Raw genomic sequence first — 15968 nt, 5'->3', positions numbered from 1 at the left:
CCATATTAGAACAAATGGATGTCCAGTGCTTCCAGATTTTAATGGTGGTTTAAAATCGATCGATTCATGGTATCAAGCAAAATTTTTGAATTAGCATGACAATTACAATCAGAGAATGCAAATCTGCTTGCTGTTCATCAAAGTTACAAGGAAATATTATTATTAGATATTATGATTTTTGATTGTTATTTGAAATCAGTAGTGCTGTTGCCCAACAAGTCGTCGATCTGATCACGGTAAATGAATGATATGTGGATTCCATCAACTAATGGCTCAATAAAACAGGTGAAATAAAATTAGAATATCCTACGACAGTGTAATAAGAAAAAGAAGACTATCTGAATTATGTAATATGTTAACGCAATACATTTCGAACAATCTATTCACACATATACTTTTTAAGAACATTCATATATTAAAATAAAGGGTCAACTAGACTAGAAACGGAGGGAAAGAGGAGACAAGGATAATCGGTTGATATTACCATGGTAAGTTTAAAGTAAGAACAAACTGTTTATGAATACACCAAGTGGGTTTGAATTTTCGTACTGCTAATGCTTCAATACGCCTTTTTACACTTTTGTACATTACAAATAGCTTAGATTTCTTTATTTCATGTGTTCCTTGAACAGATTATCTCTTCGAATACTTTCAAGTTTAAAGGAAGTTTGTCATTATATTGAGCAACGTCTTGATTCCTTTGAATACATAATAAAATTGATCAACTCATTTTGTTTTTAGGTACATTCCTTATTATTGATCCAGAAGAAGAATTCTTTCCATATGAAATAGAAAAATTGTTTGTAGATGTTACAGAAAAAGGATTATCATTAATTGTTTTCGCTGATTGGTATAATACTAGTGTTATGCAAAGTTTACGCTTTTATGACACTAATACCAGGTTAGTGAAATTTGTGTTAAACTTCATGTATCATGTATCATTATTTTTCTATTTTCCTATTACCCCTTCCAGCCATACAGAATGGTGAAGCCTAGTAGGCCCTTCCGGTGAAGAGTGCTACAGCACGGCATAACTACCGTGGTGGGATAGCTGTTTCTGCAATGCTACGCAGAACCACTACATAACACTCACACAGAACCGTTTTTTGTCTTTTTGGTTTTTATTTGGGCAGACTCTTTTTTATTTTACCTCTCTTTTTAAACACTCAATCATTATGCAATAACTCCTTGTAGCACTCTTAATCGTTTTTTGGGTATTCGTAGAGTGGTTGATTAGGCCGATCTCGACCACCCACGATTAACCGCTCACGTTAGTTCATGGAAACAGTCCCATGATCCAGAAGGCACGACTAGGACGTGTGAGTCGGATTTTGCCCCCATACTCCTATTATTACTGTTGTCACTTATACTACGTATTATGTACAATATTTCATATTGAATAGAAATATTGTGTTATTTCACATTTTTTCTTCTAAATGACCAAACTATCTAATCATGACACTGATTTGATAGTCAGTGTATGATGTGAACACGTAATTATTTAAACTCATGTTTTATGTAATCGTCAATGGGTTGTTGTTGAAGCACTCTGGTTGTAAAACCTATAAAATATGTATTTTGTTAATCCAATACTCAATTGTTAATTACTTTCGTAATGACTCGGTATCCGTTGTCCGGATATCATCAGCAAAAGCCCACTGTTAGGGAGAACAAACTAGTTTCTAGGTGAGGAGAAATTAGGAAAAGATGTTAGAAATGGATTGGACACATACTGAGGAAATCGCAAATCTGCATCAAGAGGCAAGCTTACTTACGCCTGTTACTCCCAATGGAGCATAGGCAGCCGACCAGCTTTCTCCAACCCTCTGTCCTGGGCATTCTTTTCTAGTTCTATCCATTTTTTGTTCATTCTTCTCATGTCTGTCTCTATTTCTCGGCGTAATGTGTTCTTTGGTCTTCCTCTTCTCCTTTGACATTCAGGATTCCATGTGAGGTCTTGTCTTGTGACGCAATCGAGTGATTTCCACAAAGTGTGCCCAATCCACTTCCAGCGCATCTTCCTGATTTCTTCCTCCGCTGGAATGTGGTTTGTTGTCTCCCACAGTAACTTGTTGCCGATAGTGTCTGGCCATCGGATCCGAAGTATCTTGCGTAGACAATTATTAGTAAATTCTTGTATCTTCTGGATAATGGCTTTCGTAGTTCTCCACGTCTCCGCCCCATACAATAGAACTGTCTTGACATTTGTATTGAAAATTCTAACCTTGGTGTTGGTTGACAGTTGTTTATCACGAGGCAAGCGCTTACCTGAAATCGTGAAGGGGAAAGGAAAAAAGAAAGACCGAAGAACACACTGTGTCGGGAACTGGAAGCAAACATGAATAGAATGAATAGCAAGTGGAAGGAAATGGAAAGGACTATCCAGGACAGATTTGGATAAAGAATGCTGATGAGCGGTTTACGCCCATCGTTGAGAGGCAACAGGAGTAAGTAAGTACTTAACGACTTACTTACTTACTTTGGACTGTTACCCCCCGTAGGATCATACATCGACTACCTGGCATCTCCAAAGGGGATAACGCTATGACGTTTGACACGAATGGTACTGGTTTCAAATCTCGAGGTAAACGTCAACTCTTGGGTTCAAGTACATCCAGCTGGCGAGTTTTAAGTAGTAAGAGACACGCGTCATGGATTTCACTGTTAGTCTAATCTATTTATTATTAGTTTCTTTATCACAGTGACCTGTTAGAAATTCAACAGATGTAGTAGATTTAAAGATGTGTAGATATAAAGATGAGGTTATGCAATTGGTTACTTATACAAATGTGTTACTTAAGTATATGAATAATGAAAGGTTTTGATACTTCTGTTGCCAAATAATTAATGTGTATGTAAAGTTTATATTCATTTTCTAGAAAAAACGACTTCAATTCTTATGATCATTATAAGCATCGCTTAAGCTCATTCATATATATATACATTAAACGTTTATGACTTCAATATGTCATATTATGGAAACCTACTTTCTAACACATATCTCTATTAGTTTTCTTTGTTTTCTCTTTTTGACTTGATCTTACGTTTTTCTAGACGTTTATGGACTCCAGACACTGGTGGATCAAACCTACCTGCTTTGAATGATTTACTTCGACCATTTAACATTGAATTCGGGTGAGAATTTTGTTATTTTATTCATTTGTTGTTGGATCCTTTGTGATTATTATTTCGATCCTATTGTTATTAATTATTGATGAGTGAAATAATGTTTAATTTAACTGCACTGACTTGTGTATAGTTCAGGTCTTAGTCAGTCAGCCAGTCATAATCAGCACAGAGCATAGCAAAAATGTTTGTTGGTCTCTAGTTGTCATAAACACTAGGAATAGTATGTTTATAGAATAGTTTTACAATTCAGCGAAGAAAATTTTCTTTTCGACGAAATCATTTACTTAAGCTGTACATTCGTATATATAGTAAGATGGAAAATATATGTCTATAGGAGGCTAGAAAAGATTGCATTATAAATGGATTCGACAATAAATAACAAATGAGGTGACGTACTAATCAAGCTTAAGTAAATGATTTCGTCGAAAAGAAAATTTTCTTCGCTGAATTCTCTTTTTCTTATTCAATGACATTATGAGTTATTTTAGTTTTACAATTATATTGATTACATTCTTCAGTGAGAGATGATAACATAAGATTTGTTTCTGAGTAAAGTGGAATGTTCCAGCCATTAAGATAAGAGACAGAAGTCAATGAGTAAGTAAATCGACATTTGAAAACTTGACGAATAATAAGCATGCAATGGTGATATTATAATTTAAGGAAGACCTTTGTACAACACTCAAACCACCTTGGAAATGTTAACCCACCTACCAGGGTAAAATGAGGGTAGTAAACTAGTGTGAATAATCAGGATGAGGATTTACAGTTGGACGTTATGGTTAGGAATTAGATTTAATATTTTCATCACGAACTGATATCGGCTATAATGTAAATCAGCTAAATGGTTGGATGAATTCACCGCTAAAATTCAAGACCTGCTATCTTAAATCAGATTGGTGTGTCGATAAATTATAGTCTCGCTGTATATAAATGATACATTTACATACAGGTCAGAAACTAGCCAGATAAATTTACGGAATACGTGTTCATGTATTTTAAGTATCTCTTGGAGAATTAAGAAGGCTGATTAGTCTATATACTTTATCGATTGTGATTATTACAAACCACATTTCTTACAATTCGTACCTTCAAACGCCCTGGTACGGCCGAGAGTGGGGAGTGGAGAGTGCTCTCACATAACCACGCGTATATAGCCTCTGCCAGGGAAGTTCTACTCATTGCCTTCTCGTGGCATTACTATTTTTTACGAAATTGAGAGGACGGCGCTTAAACCGGGTTGGTGGACACGGAAAGTTCACCCAGGGGAGTTGGAAAACCCTGATTCCAAACCAATGGTAGACATGGGCTGACTCCAGTATCCTGAGGGAACAAATGGCGTATGAATCAATCGTTGGTCACCGGCTACCATGGGACTGCATCTCTTGACGATGCTCCACTGCCTTGTGGGTTAGACCTTCATATCAAACGCTCCGGGTGTGGCCCTCTAAGAAAACCACCGGCTTCGGTTTTGTCACCAGGGCAGTATCACAGCCCTCACACAAATCAAATGAGATTTGTGCGGCTCATATGTATGTGGTGCTTCCTTGTACCAATATTTATGTGTTTAAATAAAATAAAATAAATAATACTGCTTCTATCCCCTTAAACTCTAGCTAATATGTGATCCATGCCTAATCGGTAAAATTCAATCACTACTAATGAATTCATTGGTAAAGTTCTTCTAGTCTTGTTTAGTCGTACGAATATGTTATGAATATAAATCTCCAACTTGACTCTATATGTTTTTTTAGACTCAACTCGTTTGTGTAACCATGTTAATAAGAAGCCGAATACGGGTTTCGTTGGACGAACCTATTTCAAAAATTCGTTTATCCAGACAGACATTCAGAGTAAGAAGCGGTCAAAATGTAGTGGAGTGAAAAGGCGAGCGATACAGTCTAATTTTCAGAAAGCGTGACTGAATATTTATAGTCAGACAAAAATAAGCACCAGACACGTAGTGAATAGTGTTATATCCTGCCGAAGAATAAATGAATGGTAACTGCTAGGAGTCAGTTATCGACTTGTATTACATGTATTCTTATTGTATAACTATTAGTTAAGTATATTATATGTATACTATAAGCTTCCATTTGACCTATTGACGACTATTTTACAATTCAGTGTTCTTAACTTATTCCCCAATTTATCGGTTACAGTCTCTCACACTCACAGCCACTTTTGGCTTCATCTTGTGTGATTATTATTTTTCATTTTATGATGTGATGCGGTCTGGTCTACTTGTGTATAAACCAAGTATGTCTGAAATACATGATTCATACGGTGGAAGCTGAGATTGTGTTCTGAACTCCGACGGATAGACTAGCCGAGACGGACCAATAAGGACTCTAGATTGACTCTATGCTGCTCATACTGGTTAACACGTCACTGGTTACACACAGTGCCAAGGTTGTATAAGTCAACGTTGTGATTGGCAATGTAGTCGAGTGATATTCGATGGGGCTAAGGACATGTGCTCTTATAAAGATAGTCAAAGTGTTAATAAGCGAGTGATTGACAAGGTTGAAATGTGACTCAAGAAAAATGAATCAATTGATCTGTTTCTATGATAGAATAACACATGTTTGCTTGACCTTGTACTAGACCCTACTAAGTAACTATCAGAATGAACCGTTCTTTTTTGTTTCATGCTATTTATTATCTTTCCGTTGGCTTTTTTAATACTTATCCAATTTCTCGGATTTTTCATTCTGTCGTTTATTCTATTTTCTATTGATAACATTTTGGTAGTGATTCTGTATTCTCTGGAAATTACGTAATAGGACATCGAACTGGTAAGTTAATGTGTTATTTCTATGTAATAAGGAGTTAGATTATATTTTGTTTTAGTTTTAAGTGACTTTCCATCAGTCCATACACTAGAAGTGGATTGAATTTTGATGATTTTCTATTTTCTTACTGTGTTTCATCTGTATTTTGTATTGTTTAAATGTTAATTGGTCAATTATGCCCCAACAATGATATCTCGTACTATGCAACTGCTAGATTCAGGTTCACAAGGAACATTAGTTCCTGAAGTACTGCAGGTACGGCTTACCGACGAGCACCCACTAACATGAAACGTTCATTCAGTGTGTCCTTTCGACTAACTGCAGCCATTTAACTGCAAAACATGCTTTTGATTTCGAGTCACTTAAACTAATGGCCATATTACAACTTGATTGATAGGATTCTATTCACTTGTCCAAAGACATCCACAAGCAGGTATTAGTATTCTGCACATTTTATCCAGTTCTTAAGGCCGTACATATTTCATGGCCATAACGTGTAATAAAGAGTATTTTGTTAGTGGAAACAGATAACCAAATCAGTCGAGTCTATGCTGCGATTTTGTTAACATGACATTTAACGTTTCTCAAGTCAGAGAAAACATAATGAAGCACTCATTATCATACAGTACACTCGAAATACTTTGCACAAATAAGAAAACTTCATCGAGTTCACATAACCAAAACTATATTTCCATATTATTATATGTGTTATATTCACGTTACCATTTTGTTGATTTTGAATTTATTAGAATGAGGGTTTGTGGATATTTTAGTAATGTTTTTAATGGTTGAATTCATGAGTTGATTTGAACTAGACCATTATTGAAAACCTGAAAGCACTAGACGACCGTTTCGTTCTCGTATGAGACTCCTCAGCAGCTCACATGAACGATCTCGCACGCGAGACCGAAGGTCCTGTGTTTGAGTTGCGCATGCGGGATTGTGTATACACTCTGCTGAGGAGTCCCATGTTAAGACGAAACGATCATCTAGTGCTTCTAGCTTTTCTATAATGTTCATAAATTTAGCGATTAAGAACTTATTTAATGAATGTTTCTGCGATGTGATCTTCATATTATTAAAGTAATTAGCGGCTTTATTATTTACAGAGAACATCATTTCTATGTTTGTTGCACTAAACTACTTATTGAGCGGTGAATTTACGTAATGATTAATCGTGGTTATGAACTTGATTTAGTCTATCAGCTATTTTTCAGAATAGTTTGGTGTCTCAGTTGTATCAAAGTGAGTTGGCTTAGCCACCATCTCCAGTGAGTGTCAATTTCGCTTCGCTCTCCTCTATTCGCTTCATCACTCTGATTTTCTTATCCAGATCAATGAGTTTTCAAAATATATGTATTCAAAATCCATTCTCGTATTTGAATTTTTTAATTTGATTATTTACCAACGCGGACTGAGTTATGTATTATATACGAGGATAGACAGGATGTATATTTTGACAACAATCATTCATATGATCTCAGATCCTAGCCCACTATATCCTCAAAGGTGCTTATACACTACCACTCACTTGGGGATCGAGCCCATCACTTTCATTTTTGCGCGCGCTAACACTTAACTTATGTACCAGTAAGTTTGTATCCAGCGCTGTTAATGTCTGACCTCAATCAATCCACAATACCGCGCAACCATCTTTTATTATCTTTGGTGAGTAATTGCCTCATATCTACCGGTCACGGATACTCATTGAGATTCGGAAAATTTCCTGTTGAAGCTAGTCACTACTGAGCACATAATAATTGTTAGTATGTTGTTGAAGAAATTGTCTGGAAGTTAAAAATTCGCGAGATGCCAAAGGTCCTTTCTTCATGTTTTAGGGAAATTCAATCATCTCTATACGTCCGTAATGACATACTTTCATCGTTAAACCTTTCCCAATATCACTGATCCGTCTACTACTTAGATCCTTTTGCTATTCTTCTTGAAAATTTCATCTTACTGCTTTTTATGGTTTGATAAAATGTGCTCTTTTGTGTACTATATATGTGTGATTGATGACTGGCTGACTTAGTGTTTCAATACATTCTTATGTAAATGTATATGTTAGTTAGTTGTCGATGTAATTTATCTCAAGTTCAATACATAAGCATATTTCATTGTTCTGAATGTATTGAAAGCCCCCAAATGCCCTGGTACGGCCGAGAGTGGGGAGATTCTGCTCTCCCTCTCGAAATGCTCTCACATGGCCAGCGAATATATAGCCTCTGCCAGGGAAGTCCTACTCACTGCCTTCTCGTGGCGGGGGTGTTGTTTACGAAAGTAAGAGGACGAAAAGCGAATGTCCGGTGCTTTAACTGGGTTGGTGGACAAGGCGAGTCCACCTAGGGGAGTTGGAAAACCCTGATTCCAAACCAATGGTGCACATGGGCTCCAGTATCCTGAAGGAACGAATGGCGTATGAACCTGCTGTTGGTCACCGGCTACCATGGGACTGCATCTCCTCACAATGCTCCACTGCCTTGTGGATCAGACCATTAGGTCAAAGGCTACGGGTGTGGCCCCCTAAGAAAACCACCTGCTTCAGTTTGGGCACCAGGGCAGTATCACAGCCCTCACACAAGTTGAATGAGATTTGTGTGGCGCATATTTATCTGGTGCCCCTTTGTACCAATATTTATGTGTTTAAATAAAATAATTAAAAAAATTTGAAATCGTAGTACTAAAGGAATGGCTCATTATGTATGTATATATATAGCTATGAGCGAGATCACATGTAGGGGACAACCAATTTTTTGTTTAATACAAGATTACATAATATCTTCGTACAATATGAGGATCATACATTAAGGACTTCATTTGCAACTCTTCCATCAATTGCCCATTACATTCTGTATGATTCTTTCAATTCACAGTTCCTTTCTATTTGCCTTTTTGTTTTTGTCAACTCGATCTTCTTAGGCTTCCACTATCATACCCTTCACTTCTGACTAGTGTTACATACTACTTGTGTTGAAAGATGTAAGTAGCATACACCACAATATAGACATCAGTCAAGTCAACATCTTATGTTCATTAGATATACTTTGTCACATCACAGATTTTCACGACTAAAGTGCTAACTATGTTTCATGTTGTTAACTTTGTTCATGTAGAATCATTGTTTGCTCTTCCTTTTTCTCAGTTGCATATCATTCAGGTAGCAGTTTAAGAAAATTTCCTAATCGAGCTATCGCTAATCATACTGGTCGAACTGTACTTTTAAAAGCTAATCTAGTCGATATTGGTAATCAGTTCATTCAACATGATTTCATGTTTTTAAAGTCAGAGTCAGTAACATCATTGGAAAGTGATAAAATTCTTGGTAATTCTGAACCAAATTTACGTTTAAAACCAATAATTGATAAAGATCCAACACCAACTATACTTGGTCTATGGACTCCTATCGTTGAAAATGTAATTAGTGAAATGGGACGTTTGTCAATTTATGGAGATTCGGATTGTTTAAGTTCTACGCATTTAAATTCAAGTATGTCGTTTGTTCGTTATTGTTATTCCATGATTCTTTCACTTACAGATAACAGTAAATGAAATGGTAAAGTGTATATGAGGTGAAACAAAAGTTAGACGTTCGAAAAAGGATTTCACCTCAAACGGTAATTGAATATGCTTAAAATAATAGTATAATGGTATAGTATAGTACTGTGCAGGTGGATGAAGTGAAATGAATAGAAAGTTTTGATAATCAAAATGAATTTAAATGTGCACAAATCATAAAACTTTACGCATATTTCTCCTCCCTTACCCGAGATGTCCACATATAAGCGGAAATCTTGGATAGGAAATAATTTGTTTCCTCCATTAATGTTCCTCATATTTTGATTTCTCACCGTTCGACTTTGAGTTGGTATGACGTGTGCGAACTCTCCCCACCTTTGACTGTACCTGGGCATTCCGATGCATCTGATATCCTCGTAATACACCGGTGTTCAATAACTTCTTCCATGTTGACCTAAAAGATTGAGTGTTTCTGCAGAATCTCTTGAAAATTAGAGCAGTTGAAGTAATATCATTATAACTCTCTCCATTTCCCTGATATCTTGATCTTCATGCAAAAGTAAATTCATACATACTCTATGCCTAATTATTATTTTTAATTAACACTACTATGGATTCAACTACTTTATGTTCAGTGAATATGCGTTTTCCATTTTAAATTGATCATTAAATTATTGAGTTTGCTCTAATGATAACTACTTCACTTTACACGGTAAAAGGATCATTCAGTCAGTCACAACGTAGAACTTCATGCATACGTACATCAGTTCGAGTTGCCATATCACATTAACACAGAGATGAAGTTGTCGATTCAAATCCCATAGTAGTAGAAGTAGTAAGAGTATAAGCATTATGTGAAAGATTAGGGTTTGAAGATGTTATTGAAGGAGCATAATACAGTGAAATAAATTTGGAAAGACAAAAAGGATAGGGATATGAGGAATTCGGAAGACTAGAATTTGGTAGAACACAAAGAGTGGATGCACCTTCGCCATTGCAAACGATTCAAGGTCTAACCATCGATTGCTATCATCTCGCGAATCCCAACCAGGTAGTCTACACCTACCAACATGGCTCAGTCCACTTGTCAGCGACTTCATGGATTTATGCCACGTTTTGGTCTGGCTGCCCCTAGCTTTCTTCCAACCTACTCCTACACCATAAAACATTTCACGTCGGGGCAGTTGGTGGTTGGGCATACGTAACGCGTGTCCCAGCCATCTCAACTGATGAAGTTTCACTACTTCGATCGATTTGCCATCCTTACCTAGTACCCGTTTCCTAACAACTGCATTACTTACCCGGTTGTTCCCAGGATATACGAGCAAAGTTTCGAAGACACTTATGATCGAGTACTAGTAGCCTACGAATATCCTCTACTCTTATCGGCCATGTTTCACTGCCATAAAGTAGGACGGAACGAACTGCTGCACAGTAAACCCGTCCTTTGGTTGATAGACGGAAATCTCGCCTACGCCATAAATGACGCAAGCTGGCGAAATCTAGACAAGCCTTCTGTATCCGTGCTGAGATTTCGTCAGCACGGATCACGGATTTTCACTGATTATATATCATCAATAAAACAAAGACAGTGACCGAATATGCTAACTCGATGTATCAGTGTATATAAGTTACTATATTCCCTAGTGTTTAATCGCAATACACAAGCAACAATCTCACTAACTCTAAATCAGTATAATTCAAAAACTCACAAAATAATAGAACTTAATTGCAAATAAAAAAAACACCATAACAAAAACAGGAACTCCCATCATATGCATAACTATGTGGTTTATAATGCATAACAGAACAATAGGTATATAATAATTCGTCACCTACAAGAACGATCAAACACATACTATATATAATGGTAGGCGACTGTGGAATAGTCCTTAAAGTCCTGTCTTTCATACTTATCTAATGTACATCGCCAGTATTTAAGTCTTTTTTAAACGGCTCTATTTCCTTTTTCTTTCTGTAAATATAGATTGCTTTTGGCTGTTAGATGCATTGCTTCAATTCTCAACCAGTAGTATGGGACGAATCCCACGAATTTTAATTGAACAAATGTTTACACCGAATACAGAAGTTTGGATCGATTCTTCACTGACAGCACCTTTACGCGCAAAAAGTTTGTTCAATCCACCTTTTTTTTAATATTTGCTTTTTTTCCATAATTAAAAGCAAGTGACTAAGTGTTTTCGTGTAGGTTGGTTAGCTACTGAGCCAACTTTTAGAGTAGTTTGGACAGTGATTCAATATTTTGTTGCTTAAACTCTCTATATTGTTTCAAATACTGCTCCAGATTCCCTATATCAACATCAATATAATGTTATTCGACTAATCAAACTGAAGCATATTGAACGGCGTTACTCTTGGTTCTTTATTAATCTACAGTTCAGTATTCTTATTAGTTGGTTACCGTTTGCGCTAGATTTTATTTGTTTGTGTGGTTGCACAGATTCCGGCATTTTGGAAGGATACTTATAAAGGTACCTGAAGAAAGTAGATTGAAAGGAATCTCGCTAGCATGTGATTGTTTGTAGCACAAAATGACATTCATAAATGAACTAACTCTAGTGGTTCTTGATGCATTAGCTTCGTACATGTTTTTCGTCATTGACAGAAATCTATGAGGTATAGTGAGAGATCTCTTTCTTTTATGGTTGACCTTTCCTGATTCCCTCCTTTCTTTATGCCAATAAACTGCATCGCTCCGAATGCTGATTGCCTTAGAGAAACATGTTACTGCCGTCACACTCTAGTATCGTCAATAGTACGGATTCACACGTAGACTTTAATTCACTGCTCTTAGTCTTATAGCTCATCAACTAACCTAGTTCATATGACAGAACAAAAAAACACCAAGTATTTTAGCTTAAATAACTAGATTTCGTTATCTTCTTTATGTAAGCCTGACCATCATCAAATTGTTCTTGTTGATAATGAATATATCTCCATTATAATCACGATTGAATAGGATCTGTGTTTATGCACTTCTCCCTTTCGATTTTATTTTAAAAGATTCTCAACTAAATTTGTATAGTAATGTGATAAGAAAAGAATGGAGTTTATCTACATTGAATACTAGTTATCTACCAATTGAAGCTTATTATTCTGTTAAATCATGTTATATCGCTCCAAAAGCTTCCATATTGATAGATAATGGTAAACCAAATGAGTAAGTTTCAATTATCATTTTTGTTTGTTCTTAAAGTTTATATGGGTTTAACAATTACATTGAGTAGTATCAACACACGTACACACCCATTGGGTTTTTCAACAAATAGTCGGATAACAATATTATTATATTAATCATTGTTATTATAATGAATGGCTTTATTCAATCTAACATTTTGAGGACAATATAGAATTCTTTGTACGTAGCACTTCAACAAGTTTCTTTCCGTTATTTCTGTTCTGATTTGACAATATATACTGAGTGATATCCAGTTAGATGTTAGCAGTTCAGCAATCAACATCTGAATAATGTTCGTTCTTGTCAATACACATTGCCAGCCAACACAATATCTGTTTTGTAACTTGTCCAGCGAAATGTCGTTCACTTCTCATAAACGCCGCTTATTTAGATATATATAAATGGAAGGAACAGGTAGCCCAGTTATATTCAAGCAGACCGACTACAATCACATTCACTGTATTCTCGAGCAATCGAAGTATTTCGATAAGGATAGAATATTTAATGTCATGTTTTCGAGAACAGAACTTTTATTTGTTGTTCAGATGCATATTTATCAAGCCGATCAATGCTGATTGGCAGAAACAATTCAGATAGTTAAAACATTATTAATTAGAAGTTACTCAGTGTTCCTTCAAATTATATTCTGCCTTTTGGAATGAAATATTGTAAGAGAGAATTTTGGGCTGTTTATTATAATAACTCTGTTCCACATATTTTTCCTAGTCTCCTTAAACCTAAACCATTTCGCAAAAATATAATGCCCATTTACCTCATTTAGTTTCTTCGACAATTTTGAAATAATTTCCGTTAGACTTCAATAAACGGACTAGATATCTGATCATATTATGAATATTTCCAAGTCCTAGCAGTATAAATGGCGTCATTCGTGAAATAAGGCAGCAATACTCCCATATAACACTCGCCAACTCTCGTATGTCTCTGCATTAAGTGTGTACGTTCACACTGAGACTTTAATATCAGCCATGAAAAAAATTACAAACGCTTGTTAAGAATTTCCTCAAACCTCTTTGAACAAGTCAATGAATATGTGAACTCAATAGCTTAGTGGATAACGTGTTCCCGATTGAAACGATAACTACTTTGTTACAGTCTAAACATGAACATTGATATTCACTGGAATCCATGCACATTGATCGGATAAGTATCGAAATCGCCCCCAAATGCTTTGGTACGGCCGAGAGTAGGGAGAATCCGCTCTCCCTCTCGAAATGCTTTCACATGGCCGCGCGAATATATAGCCTCTGCCAGAGAAGTCCTACTCACTGGCTTCTCGTGGCGGGGGTGTTGTTCACAAAAGTGAGACGACGAAAAGCGAATGTCCGGCGCTTTAACTGGGTTGGTGGATGTGGAGGATCCACCTAGGGGAGTTAGAAAACCCTGATTCCAAACCAATGGCACACATGGACTCCAGTATCCTGAGGGAACAAATGGTGTATGAATCAATCGTTGGTCACCGGTTAACTATGGGACTGCATCTCCTTTAGATGCTCCACTGCCTTGTTTACTAGACCTTCAGGTCAAAGGCTCGGGGTGTGGTGCCCTCCAGAAAACCACCTGCTTCAGTTTGGGAACCTGGACATTATCACAGCCCTCACACAAATCCAATGAGATTTGTGCGGCGCGTATGTATCTGGTGCTTCCTTGCACCAATATTTATGTGTTTAAATAAAAACAAAAAATAATAAGTCTCCAAATCAGATGAAATTTACTTCTTGAATTGTAACACATGGCTTGCCGTATCATTAAATCTGCTTAATCAGATAGATGACAGGAAGTCTGTATAAAATTGTTATGTCTTGTAGATTGTAGTTTTTCCCCGTCGCTACTGTTATGTCTTGTAGGTTGAACGCTTTATTTGGATCCTAGCTATTCGGATAACCCCAGGCTAGCACTACTCAGCGACTTGAAAGACCAGAGAGAAGACACGAGTATCAGAGAAGCACTTTACTACAAGGTTCAATTATGTACAGAAAAACAGGGGTTTTATAGTAATTAAAAGACCTTGAGATTCCATAGTAGCAGTATGTTAAACAGCCAATCAGGACCTCGTTATTTTAGTAGCATAGCTTCTAACTAATCGCTGATTGGTTGGGCTCTTTATGAGCCTCTCTGGAGGCTCTGATAGAGTTCATTGTAAGCCGACTTAACAAAAATACCCTGTCACTTAGCATAACTTCATCATTACAGTGATAATTTTGATTTTTCAATGTTTAAATAAATAGTAATGCTTCTCTTAAATTTTCCAGATCATTCTATCATCCACAAAACTTATTGCTCTATCCAGTAGAATTATATAACCCATCAAAACAATTATATACTACTCATTATTGTCATTCATCCATTTCAATTTTACCATCTAATAAGAACTTATTCCAAATCATCAGACCGAAATTATTATTACAGTCTATTAATGACTTTATACAACTTGATTTGTATATAACTTTTAAAAGTCATAAATTCAATTTCATATGCATCATTATACTACTTATAGTAGTGTGCTATTTTTGTAAACGTGGTATCATGTTTTGCGGTGACAGTGTATTATATGTAACAGGATGGATTTTCTGTGTGATTCGATATGTGCTGGTGCGTATTTTATTTCGTTTGTATAATTTATGGCGTACTTATATTAGTGATTGTTCACAAATGAGATTCTGCAAGGTGAATTCTAAAAATACTTCTACTACAACTAGTAACAGTAATACTACTGTTGAAATATCACGATTGTCACCATCAATAGTTCAGAAAATTAGCCAACAGAACAGATCTAATATACATATATGAGTATATAGAGGACAAACAATTGGTCAGCTTGTGAATTGCATATTCCTGTATTGATCGATTACGATTTTGTGTAGGTCAAGTGGTTCGATGTTCCAATGATTTCCTTACATCATATTCCTTTTCACAAATATAGAATAACTTCATCCATGTATTGTGTTTGATTTCAGTTGATTCTTGTATCTCTTTTCGCTTTTGTATTTTCAGCTATTTTGTAAATAGAAATGTATTCTGTACAAAATGATACTTGTTTTTCATCATATAACGATATATCGTAGCATTCAATATTCCACTGATAATAAAGGTACTTATTGTAAGTAGTATGTATTTGTTAATCAGTCAATTGTTTATATTGGATTGAATATAAATAATGATTCCACAGAACATAATGGACTAGCACAATGTACTCAGATAGCTAAGAAATGTGTCGGGGTACAATAAACTTGACGAAGATAATATGAAGAAATTTGCCTACGTATAATTTGATCATGTAATTGCATAGATTAGAATGATTTGTAGGTTGC

The 15968-nt window shown here is 36.0% G+C and overlaps 1 protein-coding gene across 1 annotated transcript in view; it reads left to right on the top strand.

Annotated features, from left to right (window-relative positions):
* The window catches only part of Smp_154140 (site-1 peptidase (S08 family)), a gene marked incomplete at both ends in the record, with an annotated part of 42100 nt that extends 30503 nt beyond the window's left edge, over positions 1-11597 (top strand). Inside the window, 5 exons of the mRNA XM_018797735.1 lie at positions 742-901; positions 3055-3135; positions 5884-5927; positions 9067-9411; positions 11428-11597. Coding sequence (XP_018652747.1) covers positions 742-901; positions 3055-3135; positions 5884-5927; positions 9067-9411; positions 11428-11597 — 800 coding nt within the window. The remainder of the gene's footprint in view (positions 1-741; positions 902-3054; positions 3136-5883; positions 5928-9066; positions 9412-11427) is intronic.
* Between the last annotated feature and the right edge of the window lie 4371 nt (positions 11598-15968).

The sequence above is a fragment of the Schistosoma mansoni genome, chromosome 5 (assembly GCF_000237925.1).
Source record: "Schistosoma mansoni strain Puerto Rico chromosome 5, complete genome".
Taxonomy (NCBI): Eukaryota; Metazoa; Platyhelminthes; class Trematoda; order Strigeidida; family Schistosomatidae; genus Schistosoma; species Schistosoma mansoni.
This window is presented reverse-complemented; position numbering and strand designations above follow the sequence as displayed.